Below are 18473 nucleotides of genomic sequence, written 5' to 3'. Positions count from 1 at the left end.
GTGACTCAAAACAATAGAAACTCATTCTTACATTTCTGGAAGTAAAAACTCTAATGCAGGTCTCACTAATCTGAAAACAGGGCTGCATTCTTTCCCCAAGAGCCTAGAAGAGAATCACTTTCCCTGACTTTCTCAACTACCACTCCCATTCCCTGGCTTGTGGCCTCCTTTCTCCGTTTTCCAAACCAGAACATCACATCTCTCTGTGCCTTTCCTCCATAGTCATATTTCCATGGACTCTCTTCTTCTGCCTACCTCTGCCACGTTTAAAGACCCTTGGGACGCATTGGACCCATTCAGATATTCCGGGATTCTGAGAATTCAAAGCCAGCTGATTAGCAACCTGAATTTCTCTTTGCCACGTAACTGGACATAGTCACAGATTCCAGGATTAGGACATTGATTGCATTTCCTTTTTTGACAGAAAATCTAGTTTTCTAGTTTCCCTTAAGTAAGTATGCGCTGACTGGGCCCCAATCTTGTACAAGCCAGCCCTCGTTACAATACGGCAACGATTAGCATGACCCCGAGCGGTTCCATTTGCCCTAGACTTCACCCCTCCTAACCATCTTTCTGCCTTATGCCTGGAGTAAGTTGCCATTGGCTATTTCACTGGACTGCTGTTTTTCCTACCAAGGCTTCTTCACTCACTTGCATGTCCACTTGGCCTTACCAGCCTGTGAAATCGTAGCACAGGTCTTAATGCTTAAATATTTGGGGAGTTTGACTCTGTTGCTTGTGTTATCTGTCTCCATCAGAAATATTACAGAGTAGGGGCGCCTGGGTGGTTCAGTGGGTTAAAGCCTCTGCCTTCAGCTCAGGTCACGATCCCAGAGTCCTGGGATTGAGCCCCACATCGGGCTCTCTGCTCAGCAGGGAGCCTGCTTCCTCCTCTCTCTGTCTGCTTCTCTGCCTACTTGTGATCTCCGTCTGTCACATAAATAAATAAAAAATCTTAAAAAAAAAAAAAAAGAAATATTACAGAGTAATGTATGCAGCTGATCCCCACCCACATGTGATAAGGGGAGCCTGGTGTTACACGCAACCTAGGGAGCTCACCGCAAGTGAAAATTAACTGCGCCTCTGGGTCGGTGCCTGGGAGGCACGAGGGAGGCTGTTGAGTTCCCAGCAGCGCACAACATGAGCAAGGATCATCACGTACGTGTACATGTACCGCACTCTGTCCTGCGATTTTCTTTCACTGAATCCTCCCAACTGCCCACTGAGGTGGACATTATAATAAAGATTTTCCCATCCCCTTGTGAAAACTGTGGCACAGAAAAGTTAAGTAAGTTGCACAATGTCACACAGCTGCAGAGGAAGAGTTGGAATTTAGACATGTTACCCTCATTCTAGAATCTGGGTCTTGACACCTCTAGCTTCTGTCATGAGGGAGAAAATTATATGCGGTTTCAAGCTTTTGAGGGGCTGGACTGAGGAAGACAAGCTGGATCCCAGGGATCATTCTAGCAGGTCTCCAGGATGGACTCGAGTCCCTCCGAGTTCTGAGGTTCACAAAGGAAACCCCTGAAATGGGAGCAAAAGCCCTCTGTCAGAGGAGGCTGCAGCTTAGGGGAATTTTGGCCTTGAGGTTGTTTTGGTGAGACTTCCTAAATCATAACCTTTGCAGTCTGGCAGTACCAGATGCTTGTGATCTCTGTAAGAGATTCACAGGGAACACTGGTAGGGTGGGGGAGGGAAGAGGGAAGTGTGTGGCACTTCTGTTTGCTTTTCACACTTTCAACTGAGAGCTGTGAACTTGGTAGTTTCCTGGATTTAAAGAGAGTGACCGGGCCCTCCAGGTCTAGTAAGGGCCCATGAAGGCAGTGCTCTGAGGAAGCCCATCGAACAGGTAGTAACAGGTGCTGGGCTCAAGGCCATATGCTTGAACCTGCCTCCCCCTAATTACACTCTGCGTGTGGGAAATGGGATTCTGACTTCTTGCTAGATGCAAACAGAGTCACCATTTGCCAGGACAGGGAAGGCATAGGGACTTTTGTTTGAGAAGGGCAGCTGAAACTCACAGAAGACTGGCCAAACCTGGCCAAGGCACCAGGACAGCTGTGTGATGACTGTGAGTCAGACGCCCATTTGCAGGGAGGGGCCCAAACTATGCCTCCTGGTCTGGAATTGTTTTGATAGCATCTCTTCCACTTTCCCAAAGTCCCAGTTTAGCTGATAATAGAGACGATCATCCTTTGAGGGTTCTCTGTGAACGCTTTTCAGAATAAACCCCCTGTATCAGGTTATTAGTATCCTTTTTGTTTCTGTCTCCAAAGAGAAATGGACAGAAAATTAATCAGCTATTGAGAAATATCATAGAAAGTGAGAGCTGCAAAGAAGCTCTAGAAATTGTCTGGGAAGAGGAAACAAATGTATGGTGTCTCTATCATAGGCCAGACATAGTTCAGGCACGTAACACGAGCAACTTCATTTCTCACAAAAGTGTCAAGAGGAATGTTAAGTATCATTAGCCTTTTTTAAAAGATGAGGAACCTGTAAAAAGGACTCAAGGACAGACCCCCAATTGAGGGCACTACTGTGATTAGAATTCAAGCCCGGGACCTCCCCACCTTCTAGCCCACAACTCCCATTCTTACCCCAGGCTGCCCCTTTTTTCTTCCCCTTGACATTTTTTTGGGCCAAATTAAAGAGGAATGGTCCACGTATCCTGGGAGAGATACAGATTTTGTATTGGGCTATACGGCCTTAATAGTTCTGTCAAATTCCTCTGTTGAAATCCTAATGCTCACTGGGCAGGTATAAGAAGGCAGGGTCTTTGGGAGGTACTTAGGCCAAGAGGGTAGAGCCCTCCTGAATGGGATCAGGGCCCTGGTAGGAAAGACTCTGCAGAGTCTTTTAACCTGTCCTTCCAGCGACAAGGAGCCGCCTACCACCCAGGAAGAGGGCTCCTACCTCCCACCCATGCTGGTACCTTGATCTTGGGCTTCTGGCCTCCGGAACAGTGGGAAATTAATTTATGCTGTTTATAAGCCACCCAGTCTGCAATGGATATTTTGTTACAGCAGCTGGAACCAGACGAGCCACAGAGCCCACCCAACTCTGTGTAACGAGGTAGCTTATTGGGAGACAGGGTATTCACGTAATGATAAGGATAGTTTTAAGAACATGAAGAAGCCAGACAATTCCTGGGGGCCTCCCCAGCAGGGCAATGCAGGCTTCTTCAGGGTCCCAGCTGGAGCAATGTGAGCCATCACTCTACTTACTTCACCCCTCTCCTGCAGTCCTGCACCTCCCATCCCCCATTCAGCCTGACCCAGCTGAGCTGTGGCCCCACCGGCATGTCCACCTACTTGTAGGGTATATTTGAGGGGCTCCATGAGCCTGTGCCACTTACCTGGCATGAGAATCACCAAGCTTGTATCATTTTTTATTAGAGAAAAAGAGATGCAAACCAAGATCCATTATATAGAATAATCTTTCTTTCATAGCCTAATAATATGGTTGGTATGACCTGGTTCTGGGTAAATACTAATCATTCATCTAGTAAAACTTCCATGCTTGGAAACTGCATCTTTAATGGCAAGAGTCTTAGCTTCAGACTGGTCTAGTTTCAAATCCCAGATTTCATGTCTTTTACCTGTGAGGCTCTGGACTGGCATCTGTTCTCTGCAAGCCTTTCTCTACAATCTGTACAATGGATATGGATTCTCTACCTCCCTTTCCCAAAGAGCACTCACAAGGGCCACATGCTATAATACATAAAAGATTCTAGCTTTCCTTTCCCCCAAACCTTTGCTGTCTCATGGAAAGGTTGATAGACACAGCATGTGTTTTCAAGACCCTCTTCTCCCCAAGCCCCTAACCCACTCCTCCTAAGGGATCCACCGTCTGTTCCAGGAACGTGCTCGCAGGAAGGCTCTGACATTCATGCGCAGTAAGATGGGCAGGACTGATAAGTCTTACCGAGGTGACTCGTCTGGGACAGTGTATTGAGAGACGCACTCTGTCTGGATCAAAAACCTGGAAGGTCAGATAGAAACTGATGGTTAGGGCACTGATACTTTCAAGGCAGGCAATGCGACCCACATCAGGAGCTCCAGAAACAGTGAGGGGGCCACAAGCACCAAGGCCACAGCTGAGACAGGAAAATCCAGACTAACAGTCAACAGCTAAGTGACTTCCCGAGACTGAAGGGACAAGTTGTACAGCAGGACAACAGATGGAAATCCACCCAGGCCTGGGCTTGCATTCCTGGTCTGTGTTTACTAGCTATGAGAATGTAGGCAAGAGAATTTTGGTCTCTCAGCATCTGCAAAATGGGAGCATTGCCATCTAGTCAGAGGCCTTTCGTGCAGATCCAAAGGGCCAAGAGCTATAAGGAATTTGAAACATGTTGAGCTACTGAGTTTGCTTGTAGCAAATCTTTGCTTCCTCCTAGGGCATGTATGTGTTTCCTGGGCCACTGCTGCTCCTTGGGAAGAAACAGCTGGAGGAGGCCATAACTACCTTTTCTGGGCTGTGGATAAGACTGCTTTTGCTTTTCTCACACTTATCCCACCTCTGCCTCTCAACAGCTTGCCCGAAGACGGAGGGGGGAGGGGGGCAGTGCCTTTTCTCTTTTACGGAGATGAGAAGCCTGCCTTCCTCTCTTCTGCCCTTGCCCACATGCCACCCACCCCTTGCGGCCACTTGGGGAGTTTCCCTTGGTGGCAGAGCTATCTGGGGATAGGCTGCCTAAGTCAAAAATAGGGCAGGCAAGGAAGGGAGGCTTGACAGGAAGTCCAAATAAGCACTTCCTCCCACCTACTTTCAAACTTCTGAGGTACCTCAGTGAAAACAGCAGAGAAACAGAGAGGATGAAAAAGACATTTTTTTTTCTTTCTTTTTTTTTTTTTTTTTGAAAAGAATGAACTTGTCAGCTTTGAGGAAGTGGAAAATATTGCTCTTCGTTGTCTTGCATGTAACAGCTGATTCCTGCTCTCCTCATGTGTATCCCAGGATGGGGGAGGTGAGGACTGTGTCCAGTCTGGGGTGTCAGGCACATATTGGGGGCTATTGGGACAGACTAGAGTATGGCCTGAGGAAGGGCGGCTGTGGGCAGGCACCAGCATCACCCCACGTTTCCCACCCTGCAGTCTCCAGGAGCTCTAGTGAACATGGCCCTTGCACCTCCCCAGGTGATTGCATGGCAAGCCTGTTCCCCCAGCACACCCATTCTGAGGTAGGGTCACCACGTTGTGTCTTAGTGTATGGCCACTGGGTGTGTGGAAGCACCCTGCTCAGAGAAGTGGTCAGGGCGCCTTCTGGGCTTTCCTGTGCTACCCTCTTATGTGGGTACAAGCCTTTGCCATCAAGAAGGATTGCACACAGATGGCGCTTCCACTACCGGCCTCTGAGGATGGAGGGGAAAACTGTCCCCTCCTTGTGATGGTGACATCTGTGGTTCTTGTTCCCTCTATAGGCAAACCCACCCAGGCCCTAAGGACAGTTCAAGAGCAATTCACTCCAGCAGTGCCTCACTTCAAGTGGCCCAAGCAGCCATAAGATGTTGGTGGAGGTGAGGCTGGGTTCCACCCACGCGAAGGCATCTGTCTCCACCACCCACAAGGCCCCATGTCGTCACCCTCTCTGTGCCTCACACCTCCACTTTGGCCTCTCTCCCCAGCCAAGACCCTCGGTACAGGTCAAATCCGAGTAAGTGTGTCCTCTCACCCACCATCTAAGGCCTTAGCAGCCTCTCCTAGGAAGCCAACACTCTCCCCTCCAAAGGCTTGCCTTCCATTCTCTCCTGGTGGCCAAGGGCCATCCTCAGACTCTTCCACGTGCAGAAGCTGCAGCTTCCAAGTCTCTTCTAATGAATCGCTTATCTTGCTCACCCCTCAAATTAGTGGAGAAGAAGACAGTCATCTCCTCCCATGATTCTGCTGTGGGTTAGCAGGAAAAGAGGGGGCTTCAAGTCCAGGTGGGGTGGGGGGAGGCAGGGGGAACGGGAGAGGTCCCTGACTCTTGCAGTATGCAATTCCTGCATCTGCTTTGAGTCTCTAAGATCTAAAAATCTGACACCTCACTCCCTAGAGGTATCACTCTCTTGTCTACAAGCTCTTCGATTGCACTTTTCAAATTCTTGTCCCATGAGTCCCTGTTCCTTATACTGGCATGGTGTTCTTAGTGTGCGCTGACTGTCCCTTCCTAATCTGGACAAAAGATCCCAAAGTCTGAGAAGGCCTCTGCTAACCTTTCCATTTTCTCCTTCCTGGCTTTCTCCACCAGCTCAGGGAGAGGGAGGGAAGGGAGAGCGCATTCCCACCCAGGCTACAGCTTTTCATCACTGTGCCTTACCTGTCCCTCTCTCCGCTCTGCTTCATGCTTGAAGCCAAGACCCATGCCTGCTAGAGCACTGCTGTGAGCTGGCCCGGCCTTCATTGCTGCAGTGTCCCTTCTGTGCTGGGCTGTACCAAGGGGCTGCCATTAGGACTCTCCTCAGGCAAGGAGTGGGCCAAGCGAGCTGACCTGCGCAGAATCACTGTGGTCCTTCTGGCATCCTGAACTTCTCCTGGGGACAAACTGGCCCTGCCCCCAGAGCTTCGGGAGCCCTCAGCCAGAGACAGGAGATGTGAAATTTGTGAGTGTTGGGAAATCACCGAGATCTGAGGAAGAAGAAAGACTCCAGGCCTGAGGCAACCCACTTCCTCTCGAGTCACTTGTTCTTGTCTATTTGGTGGCTCTTCTGAGGAATGGGCCTCTGGCTGTATGGGGTGGGGGCACCAGAGGCCTCATAGAAGGTGCTGGATCCTCTTTATAAGTTGTCCAGAATGACAAGCTACCTTGCCCTTCATGGAAAGGAGGCTGATAGAGTAGGACAGAGCACAGACTCTGGAGACAGAGCTGGGTTTGCATCCCTTCTCCACCAGAGTGATTTATGCAACATCTCAGAGCCTTGAGGTGACAGAAAAGGAAGGACAGGGACTCTGGACCCAGAGAGGGCACCAGAGAGATCTGGCTGCACAACCCACTTGCTGGGTGCAAGGCAGCAAGTACCTTTATCTCTCTGAGCCTCAGCTTTCCCTTCTGTAAAATAGGAGAGGTGATAGCACGAATAATTAACAAGATTCTAGCCTACTACTCCCTGGCACACAGGAAGGACTTTAGGTGTTTCACTCGTGATGAGCCTTATCTCCATCATCACTGTCGTCCGCATTTCTTACCTGCTGTGTCTCTCTTCTAAATGGGCTCCAAGGACTGTCCATCCTGGCCACACTTACTGGAGCATTCTTTCAAGGGAGCCTGATATTTAGCTATACCTTAATTCAATCTCTATGTTTCTGTAGATATTTATTCTCCTGACTGGGATTGAACATTATTTTAAAAAACGCTTCTATCTCTAAGAATGATATTAAACATTCCTTTCCATAGGTGCTGTGCGTTTTTCTTTTGTTTTGTTTTGTTTTGTTTTTGCTCGCTAAGTACCCACCCACACACAGCCCCCGACAGGTCCAGAATATTCTCCCTCTGCTCCATCTTCCAAGGCCCTGCTTCAATTCCAGCTAATGCCACAGCTTTTTTTTTTTTCCTTAAAATTTCATTATTTATTTTAGAGAGAGAGTGAGCAAGCGATCAGGGGCATGAGCATGGCATCGGGGCAGAGGGAGGGGGAGAAGCAGACTCCGTGCTGAGCAGGGAGCCCGATATGATGTGGGGTTCAATCCCAGGCAGACACTCAAACCACTCACCCACCCGGGCACCCCCACAACATCTTCTTTGACTACCCCACGCAGAAGTGATTTCTCTCCTTCCTTCTCTTTTGAAATAGCTTTCTGTCATCGATCACTGTTTGGTGATTTGAAACACCAGATGACCTCTCCCCGCAATGGCGGAGCTTTTGAACAGCAGGGCTGTGCCCTGTCGAGCACAGTGAGTCCTGAGAGCTCTTAGGTCCTCGACCCTGTGCAGAGTACTTGCCTGGGTGGCCTTGATCAATGATGACTCGTGCGTCCAGCGCTCCTTGGGCTGTTTCTCAGGTCCTGGGCCTGGAATGAAATGCAGATCTCCTAGTAGCTCAGAATGACCTGGAGAGTCTGGAGCAGGGACAGTGGGGCTCCTTTGTGCCTAAGATGGGAACTCTGCATGGCCAAAGCTGCCCTCGGAAGGGCTTCAAGAGTGGAGGTCCTCGGGGACCAAGGTAGTGTCACTCAGTAAATGCAACAGAGCCTGATGCTTTCCTAAAGCACCAGAATGGAGAGCTGTGCGTGAATGTGGGGGCCCAGAGCATTAGCTCAAGCGGAGAACCCGTGTTTAGAGACTGCGACATTTCACAAATGTATTTGCTTTTATGCACTGGATTTGCCCTCTGAAAATGAGGGGTGCATCCTCTGAGAAATGCGAGGGTCTGAGAGCAGCTCAGAGAGCGGCAGGTGCCCATGTCCCGCTGTAGGGCCACTCCGGAGAGTGTACTCTTCGGGTAGAGGATATGGGGGAATCGATGGTGCCTAGAATCTATGGGGAAAACCACAGCAGATAGAGCCCGTGGCATCATCAACAGCAGTTGCTCTTTGTGTGCTTTTGATTTTTTTTTTTAAAAGTTTATCCTGTTAACTGCATCTTACGTTTATGTATATATGAGACAATTCCTGTTTTCCTATTTTACGGATATGGAAACCAAGACTCCTCGATTTTAAGTCCTTGTGTAGGGTTGCACAGTGTGGAAACAATCCCATCAGAAGTGAAACCTGGGTATGCCCGGGGCAGCCCCTTTCTCAGCCCTGGGAGCCCCGGCTCCCTCCTGGAGAATTGCCTCCTAACTCCATGGAAGCTGAAGTGACGTCATCCTTGTCCTTTTGGGAGAGACTGAGGGAGGGTTGGAAAGCGTTACAGAGCCATGCTCCTTACCCCCGCAGTTTGCTGATGGGGGAGCTTATGTATATTTGAGGTCAACTGTCAAAACTGGTTTTCATCTGCAAAGACCCAGTCAAGCAGGACGGTGGTATGACTATCTGGGTGCCAGGACTTTTAATGGAAACGCGCTTGGGCTCACACCGGAGTCTAGGTCCCCCTCTCTGCCCCTCCCGTGGGGTGGGGGTGGCCAGGAGGCCAGGACCAGGGCAAGATTACCACCCTGGTGCTCTAGTTACCTCTCCAGCCCCTAGAGCTGGGCTTCCTTGTTTACTTATTTAGAGCCGAGCAGAGGAAGTGGTAAAGGAAACTTGCTGAGTCGTTTTCTGAGAAGAGACCATATTTGTTCGCAGAGGAAGCCGTTGCTTTCTGGGATCTGGTTAGAGCCGAAAAGACGTGTGCTCCAACGGGGGGTTCCAGAAGGTAACTGGGAGTTGGAAGAGCCAAGGACATCTCTGTGCTCTGGATTCGGGGTTCTCTGTCCATGGCTGCAGCACCTACGCTCCGCCTGTGAGTTCTATCCCAGGAGCACAGCTATGGCATTGAAGAATGTGCCCTTTCGCTCGGACGTCCTGTCCTGGGATCCTGACAGCCTTGCAGACTATTTCAGGAAGGTGAGCCTTACTCTCTGGTCGGTGTTGAGGCCGGTGGCCCTCGGTGGGCTGGACGGAGGCTTGGAGGAGGAGTCTGGGCAGAACATGAGAGGTGCAAAACAGAGTGGGGATCGTCCAAGCCCACGGCAGCCTTACCAGCTGAGCGAGCGGGGTGTAGATGAACGTACACGCTGAGTGCACCTGGCGATGAGTTTCAGGGAGAAGGGGGGGGCCTCAGATGGACGTGCACCCATTAAATGCCAGGCCTCTGGTGTGTGCTCCCTAGGCAGTGTCCCATTTAACACTCTTTGAGATCGTCGTCCTCTTGGCTCAGCTGCAAAGCAGGCTCAGGGAGGTTACAATGGCCCAAAGCCCCAGGGACTACATGTGACATACCTTTCTGGCTTCAGAGTCCATGCTCAGAGACTCAAAACTGCTGTAACCACTAATGAGATCGAGGCTGCTTATTAGAAAGGGGTGAATGGAGTCCTGGGTGTGGGAGAAAGCAAAGGCAGGGCAGGAGGGCTGGAGAAGGCTAGGACAGACAATGCCAGAACTGGCGTCTGGGCAGTCATTGCTCCTGACCTGAAAGAGGGCTCCTTAAGCCCTTAGGGAGAATGGAGTCTTGCTGGAGCTCTTGGAAGGTCTTATGAAGCAGGCAAGAGAACTACTATGAGCTCCAGATTGTGATCGGTTGAGATAGCTGGGGAAACTGAGGCACCTAAGAGGAAGAATTTCGCCATCAGGGTCAGAGGCCAGGCTTGTGGCCAACCCGAGACAGGAGTGATACTGTTCTGTGTACTGGCCCTGGAGGGGCTGCTCAAGGAACCCTGTGCTTGGTCATCTGCTGGGGGGACCACAGGCCACACATCTGCTTGGGGGAGATCCCAAGCCACATGACTCAGGGACTCTCCAACTCTGTGAACAGAGGATATCCCTCAGAAGGGACATCTGAGCTTCTAACAGCCCTGTCCCTGGAGGCTTTGATGGAAATCAGTTGACATACCAGATGGTTATAAAGATGTGATTTTACGGTCAAGACTTTCAAGGTCATTTGAGTCAACTTTCTGTTTTTCCTGGGAGTGGAATGGGGCTCTCTGGGACACAGAGACACCTGGGGTCTTTATAGTGCCTCTCTGCTCCCCCTCCACTTACAGGAGAGACATGAGCGGATGTAGAAGCGGGTGTGGCATGAAAGAGGCACAGCCCCAGGCCCTGTTATTTGCCGCTTTGTGTACATCTCGTTTTTGTTCTTCTTTCCTCCAAAAGGTCACAATAAGCTTAGGTTTCAGCACTGTGGGTGCAAAGGTGGTTGGGACAACTGACTTTTGAAGTGTTTTTCTTAAATGTAGACCAGATGGGTTAGGACAAGAAGGTGACATTTGTCAAGATGCTATAAAGTTGCATGTTACGTCCATTAAAGAAAAGAGAAAATGCTGAGAATGGGTGAGAGGATCCTGGGAACGGACTGAAAGGCCCAGACAGGCTCCATCGTCAGTGTGAGAAGAACTGTGAACAGCGATGCCACAGCAGAATGCATGGACAAGTCCCCCCCAGGGCGGGGAGACGGATGATAGGTCAGGGGTGACTCAGGGCGATGGCCATCTGCCTGGGCTGGGGGAAGAGAGAGCCTCCTTCTTGGAGAACCCAGACCCTGGGATACATCAGCAGCACTAGAACAGGTTTCTTCTCCTGACATAGAAAGGAAGAAAGAAGGAAGGAAGGAAGGAAGGAAGGAAGGAAGGAAGGAAGGAAGGAGAAAGGAAGGGAAGAGATGGAAGAAAAACGACGGTAGGATGAGATTAAAGGGAATCTGTGATCTGGAAGTTCCCATCCCCCACGGACACAGATGGATTTCCTTGAAATCCTGGGCACTTAATTCCCCCAGAGAGAACATAGCAAATGAATTGGCCACGTAGTCATTTGGGGATGGATCTTAGTCATCAAGGATCCTGTTCAAAGAATCCACGAACAGGTACAATTGCTACTGAAGCGGAGAGGTTGGTCCCCCTTCCGAGACCCCTCCCAGGCAGCTCTAGAGTCAGACACTTTGCTCGGAATCCTGGCTCTACCCCCTGCCTGGGGGTGACCTTCCCTTCTTTACTTCACCTCTCTGAGCCTCAGCTTCCTCATCAACACACGAGAGACACTCAGAGCAACTACCTGCATGGTATTGTTGAAAGGATGAAAGGAGATACGGTGTGTGCAGCACTCAACAGATTGCGGGGGGCCAGTTTATGTTGGATAGTCCCTTTTCCTGCTGTTCACTGGACCCTAGCTGGGGATGCCCAGGCAGACTGGCAGGCCTTCGTGTCTTACTTAGATATGTGGAGCTCATCCTCTGTCTGGAATGCAAGTCCCTGAGGATAGAGGTCATGTTTTGGATTTCTTTAACCCCTCCAATTTCTTTCTTTCCTTCTTTCTTTCTTTCCTTTTTTTCTTTCTTTGTTTCTTTCTTTATTTCTTCCTTTCCTCTTTCTCTCTCTCTCTCTTTCTTTCTTTTTTTTTTTTTTTTTTTTAAGATTTTCTTTATTATTTGAGAGAGAGAGAGAAAGAGAGAGCAGGGTGTGAGGCAGAGGGAGAAGCCGACTCTCCACTGAGCAAGGAGCCTGATGTGGGTGGGGTTTGATCCCAGGGCCTTAGGATCATGACCTGAGCTGAAGGCAGATACTTAACTGACGGAGCCATTCAGGTGCTCCTAGCCCCTCCAATTTCTTTTGACTTGGCAAGAGAGCATCCCTGGGCCATGCCGTGGTAAGGCCCTGGGTCAGAGCCATTTCTAATCCCAGCTATGCTCCCAAACCACTGTGTGACCTTAGGCCCATCTCTTCCTCTCTCTGGGCCTCAGTTGTCCCGTCTACAACACCATGTACCTGCTCTAGACCACTGCTTTCAAAAGCTGGGTCCTCATAGAATCCTCTCTGTGCTTGCTAAAAAACACAGTTTCTAGCCCCCAGGCCCAGGTATTAATGAACCAGAATCAAACTTCTGGGGAAGCCCCAGTCCACAGGGCTATCTGTCTATGTAGAGTCCAAGTCAGCAATCTGCAAAGTCAGAACCTTATCTGACAATGATGACAGTGAATGATGAATTAAAGGCAGTTGAATATTCCAAGAACTTCTACCCCATTGCATGGAAATAGAAGGGATGCTCATGGTGTCTCAGATGTTGCTCATGTTCCACACTGACCGCAAAATCAGCTTTTCCTGAGCTTTCTAACGTTTATCCCACCTTTTCAAGCCAAGAGATTACAACAATTATTTTTACTTTTTAGATTGATTGACCATTAAAAAAAAAAAGACCATAATTTGCCCCCCAAAAGAAGCCTGCCACAAACTGTGAGCCTCACCCTTGTGAGAAGAATCAAAGATTCTCCAGGACAGACTTTTCGCCTTAAATACTGCAGCCCAAAGTATCACATTTGGATATTTTTCAAATGCAAATTCTTAGGCTGTTGAAAACAAGGTGAAACAGAAAACTGATAAGATTATCAACTGATGTTACTCTTTGGGAAAGCAACCAAGTTCATTCCTGTTGATCTTGTAACCTATTCTGAGAATCCAGCTTAATTTATCTTAAATAGAGGAAAAAAAAAACCCCAAACAAACAAACAAAAAAATAAACAACTGCGTGCAGAAGGATATCCATGATGTTCTTTCTATATTTTGATCTCGATGGTGTATCACGTACACTTAAGTATGTTTGCTCTACTTACTGTAAGTTATCCTGTTACTAACAAAAAGAAGAACATTCACGGCAGAGACATTAAAGCCTTGTCCTGAGGCCCGATTGTCACCTCTGTCACCTGCTACCCATGGACCTCGTGCAAGTTATTTAACAGTCTGTACCTTTGACCCTGTCTGGAAGAAGTGAGAATTAAAGACTTAAGATTGGTTAAAATACACAGAAGAGTGCCTACCAGATAACAAGCACTCAATAATTATCAGCTGTTTCTATTACCATAATTGGAACAGCAGTTTGGTAAAAAAAAAAAAAAAACCTAAACGACCAGCAAATAAAGGAGTAATTAAAGAAAATAATATTTAGAATAGGTTTGTGATAACATGAGGCAGTGCCTTTATCATCATTTTAAGGTAATTTAAGAGAAAAAGTTAGGATAATAAAATGAAATAATTAAGTGATAACCTCCATTACGTTTAGAGATATGCTCAGAATAAAGTACTTTTTTTTCTTTAAGATTTTATTATTTATTTATTTATTTGACAGAGAGAGATCACAAGTAGGCAGAGAGGCAGGCAGAGAGAGAGAGGAGGAAGCAGGCTCCCCGCTGAGCAGAGAGCCCGATGCGGGACTCGATCCCAGGACCCTGAGATCATGACCTGAGCCGAAGGCAGCGGCTTAACCCACTGAGCCACCCAGGCGCCCCCAGAATAAAGTACTATAGGAAACTCATCGAATATTCTCCAAGGTTGTCTTTTGGCGGTGATGCCATGATTGCTATTTATTTTCTTTTTCTCACCTCTTCTCTGTGTGGCCGAGGAGCATATGGCTAGACTTCGTAGGCTTGAAGGCACTTTCTTTTTGTAGAAGTTGGCCCTGAAACCTTCGATGGAGGCAATGTCTCCATTTCAGAGAGTCCCAAGGGGCAAGTGAAAGCAGAGCTGAGGTAGGGATCTGTTAGATAGTGGGGGGAAGGAGGGTAGGGGTCTGGCTAGCCACAAGTACCACAAATTGCTAAGCTTCTGGGGCAGATCAGTAAGGGGAACTAACAGCATGCACCTGCCCACCACTGACAGCACCTTCCTCTCTTCTTTGCAGCTGAACTACAGGGACTGTGAGAAGGCAGTGAAAAAGCATCAAATCGATGGGCAGCGGTTTTTGGTAAGTGCTGGTCAGTTTGAAACATTGAGACCAAAGCTGTTCCATATGTTTTTTTTTTTTTAATTTTTTAATTTTTATAAACATATATTTTTATCCCCAGGGATACAGGTCTGTGAATCACCAGGTTTACACACTTCACAGCACTCACCAAAGCACATACCCTCCCCAATGTCCATAACCCCACCCCCCTTCTCCCAACCCCCCTCCCCCCAGCAACCCTCAGTTTGTTTTGTGAGATTAAGAGTCACTTATGGTTTGTCTCCCTCCCTCCCAATTCCATCTTGTTTCATTGATTCTTCTGCTGTTCCATATGTTAACCAATCATGGCGGAGCCAACTTGTCTACTCTGTTCTTGGGGATGCTCAGGGTCAAGGCTAGTCTTCAGAATCTCCACACAACCCTTTGCCGTCTTCTGAGTTTTGTATGGCCCTTGCTGACGTCATCTCTCAGGATCCTATTATCCAGGATACCTCCCTGGTCTTTCACCGATACCAAGGTGCATTCTAAAGTCAAAGTATAAGGAGGAATCCAAGTATGGTTCACACCCACACTCACACACACAAGCACACACACACCCCTTGAAGATCTTTTCAAATGCCATCCATATTTGGAGAAACCTAAGGGGGAGAAAGACCATTTGGGAGAACAGAAGATCCTTTTTTCCCATCTCTCATTCTGGAGTACATGCTCACCGAATGGGATAAAGTGTGAGATCACTCTCATCATTACATCCCTCGTTCTCCCTACCACATTCACATAGTTTTTGCCAATTAAACACACATGTGTTAGGACTCTCTCTACTCCCTTATATTGTTGCAAAGAGCTTTAATATAATACTAAGATGCGGTTGTATGTGAAGGACTAAGCCCTCGATTGGAAAGAGATGCAGCTCTGAGAAGTGGGAAGTGGTTGGGAGGTGGTCTGAGCATTTCGCCTGCAATGCTACCTTTGCCTGTGGGAAAGACAAACCCCAGCTGTACCGATCTACCCCCTTCCCATCTCATGCTTCCTTGCCCTTCAAAAAGAAGTCAGAGCAAGACTTCAAAAGTCTCATGGATAGATGCTCCAAATCCTAATTTGGATTAGGAATGAGGAGGGCAAGGTAAATTGTGCTTCCTTGCAAGGCATGGCTAGCAGCAGCGAGGTCTATAGCCATGAGACCTCAGCCTTAGAAGGGGCCAGAGACATTACAAGCTCTAGCTTTCTGCCCAGCTCTCCGATCCATTTCCTATATTGCATTTCTGCCATTAACGGCTGCTTGAATACTTTTAGGGATGGTGTGCTCACTACCACACATATTCATCTCCCCTTTCGAGGCAGCTCTTAAGTTTCATGCTGAGACTGAACTGTACCCCACTGGTCTGAGTTTTGCTTTCATGTGCCACGTAAGACACGTGTATTCTCCGTTTCACCTACATCATGCTGGAATTTACCCATCCATTCACTTCACAAGCATTTTTCTGGGCTCCCTTTACATACTGAACCATGCCACATCCTGGGAGTATAAAAATGACTAAGGTGTGGTTTCTGCCTTCCAGAAGCTTGTTTCATGGCAATAAGGTATCTTTGGGAAGGCTCTAACCACCTTATTTGCAACCGAGGCAAAGTGTAGGGAGGCGTGATGTGAATTTTTTAAGCTCCATACCTAGTTATTGTGCTAAAGCACACACTTAATTTACTTTACTACTGCATGAGTTTTTTAACAATGTTATTTCTTCATACTGAGCCTTGAGCCTGGGGAAAACCTGGAGTTTTGTTGTTGTTGATCTTGGCACCTTAGTACTAAATGTAAATATTTCCTTCTGGTGCCTTTACCATTGGAAACTGAGATCCGAGACTCATCAGTGCTGAGTGGACCGGGAGTAAGACCTCTTTGTGGGTGGTCCTGCTTGGGGTCACCTGATGCTCTGGGGTCACCTTAAGCAAGCACTTGCCTTCTCTGAGCTTCTGTCTTTTCCTCCTGAGCAGAAGCACATTGGACCAGGTCATAGTAGGTGACAGTCCCTTCCAGTCCCCACATCACTCCCTGTGTGAAACTTAGGCCTGCTAGGACAGGGCTGTTTCCATGGCTAAGAGATGCTCTCAGAGCAGCTGCTCATATGGTCCCGTATCCAGGACCTGTCAGTCCCTGGACACTGCCGCGTATTCTGCTTATCATGTGACCAGGAGCAAGTGGAAAGCAAGGCATTAGGAACCAGAAGAACGGGGAGCAGAGCCTGGTGTCTAGCCCTGCAACTGGGGTATTTGAAGATAGCCTTGCTGAAACCCCACTCCACCCCAGGTGCTCTGGGTACAGCGTGAGCTCTGAGGGGAGCTCTAATCTCTCATCCATCACTCCGGGTGTTGTAATATCCGGGACCATTCTGCTCCTGAAGACAGCAGAGGAAGTCCGCATTCTCTGTTTCTCTTCATTGCTGGGGCTAGTAGGTCGCTCGCATTGGTGTTGCTGCTGTTTTGGTTTCCTAGTGAGGCGAGAAGAACCTTGTCTGGTGGGGAAGAGGGTGCCGTACTTCCAGAAAGTTGAAAGAAAGGAAGAAAAGTGTTTGGAACTATGTCAGTTAGGAAAGCATGTGGCTGCCTTTAACAGAAACCTGACCACAGTGGCTTAACCAAACAGGGGTTTATCTTTCTCAAGCGATAAGCAATCTAGAGCAGACTCTAGGGGCTGGTGAGCGGCTGAACACAGTCACTGGGAATCCGGCCCCGCCACGCCTCCCAACTAGTCTATGGAAGACACTTGTGGCTTCTGCCCAAGGGGCTGCAGGTTGGCTGTGACATGTCAGTACCTCTCATCCACATTCCAGGCAGGAGGAAGCAGGGCAGGGCCTAGTAAAAGGCACAAAAATGTGTGGGGAATGCTTCCCCTCCTTTTCAGGAAAGCAGTAACCTTTCCAGACGTTCCATCCCGTAGACCTTAGGTTATATCTCACAGGCCGCACCTGAGTCCCATGACCTCTACTGCAGCGGGCAGGTGTAGGGTGCTCAGTATTTTGGACATGGCATGTTTACTGCTCTGAATGAAATCCAGGTCCAGGCAGCAAGGGAGCACGAGAGAGTGGACAGTGGGCGGGCACACAGCAGCACCCGCAGTCTCCTCCCCAGCCAGGGCCCCGCTTGAGGACACACTCAGCTCCTAGTCGCCCTCCTGCAAAGGCACCAGCGATCACACAGGCAACCCAGAGTGGCCGCAGGTTTTAGAAGGAGGTAGGGGAGGGGTTATATCACACAGCACAACTCCCTACAAATCCTTTTAAACATCTCTCCTCTTTCCTCCCCATCCCTGCCCTGTTCTAAAGGCCTGTCTCCTCCCTAACTTCCTGTTCCTCCGAGTCTCCAGCCACACTCAAGTCTACCTTCTCCTTCACAATCTTGCTCAGATTCCCTCAGCCTATGTCTGCCAAACAGAAGGCAAGGGCCAGGTCCCCCCTACCTGTCTGCGGCCACAGGCCTTTGGCAGCCCCCAGGAAGCCTGCACTCTCCAAGCCACTCTGAATGTGAGTCTTGGCACGTCCCTGAGAGGGGCTGGTGCTGGAGGAAGGAGAAGGTGTTGCTTAAGGATGTTAAAAAGAATAAAAGAGAGGGGCACCTGGGTGGCATGGTCTGACTCTTGGTTTTGACTCAGGTCATGGTATCAGGGTCTTGAGCCCCATGTCAGGCTCTGCACTCAGTGTGGAGTCTACTTAAAACTGTCTCTGCTGAGGGCCTGGGTGGCTCAGTCCATTAAGTGTCTGACGTTGACTTCAGTCATGATCTCGGGGTCCTGGGATCCATCTCCATGCCAGGTTCCTCACTCAGCAGGGAGTCTGCTTCTCCCTCTCCCTCTGCCCCTGCCCTCCTAAAATAAATAAATCTTTTAAAAAATTAAAATGAAAAAAGAGAGAAGTTAAGAAGCTTGACCAAAAGTCTGATTGTCTCAGGATTCTGGGCAAACTCCAGTCCCAACCCTGTTGCCAGGGGCCTGGGTCAGACACTGCACCCAAGAGGGGGAGTCCCTGAGCCCAATGGACTCCTCACTAAAATGCCCCAGCTCCTGCACCACTGGGCTGGAAGGGAGCACGCCCAGCTCTTTCCCATAGGCAGCCAACAACCTGCCAGGCGGCTCCCAGCCCAGGAGAGGAGCAGAGAAAAAACTAACGTCTGAGAGCTAGCCAGACCCCTGTTTATTATTATTTACTGTTTATTTTC

At 48.9% G+C, this 18473-nt stretch overlaps 1 protein-coding gene across 1 annotated transcript in view; it reads left to right on the top strand.

The window, feature by feature from the left end:
• The first annotated feature begins 9165 nt into the window (after positions 1-9165).
• LCP2 (lymphocyte cytosolic protein 2) overlaps positions 9166-18473 on the top strand; it is a 43293-nt gene continuing 33985 nt past the window's right edge. Inside the window, exons 1-2 of the mRNA XM_059174278.1 lie at positions 9166-9467; positions 14226-14288. Coding sequence (XP_059030261.1) covers positions 9390-9467; positions 14226-14288 — 141 coding nt within the window. The 5' untranslated portion in view covers positions 9166-9389. The remainder of the gene's footprint in view (positions 9468-14225; positions 14289-18473) is intronic.

This window comes from Mustela lutreola, chromosome 5, assembly GCF_030435805.1.
Source record: "Mustela lutreola isolate mMusLut2 chromosome 5, mMusLut2.pri, whole genome shotgun sequence".
NCBI classification, from domain to species: Eukaryota; Metazoa; Chordata; class Mammalia; order Carnivora; family Mustelidae; genus Mustela; species Mustela lutreola.
Note: the sequence above shows the minus strand (reverse complement) of the source record. Positions and strands in the feature narration are given on the sequence as shown.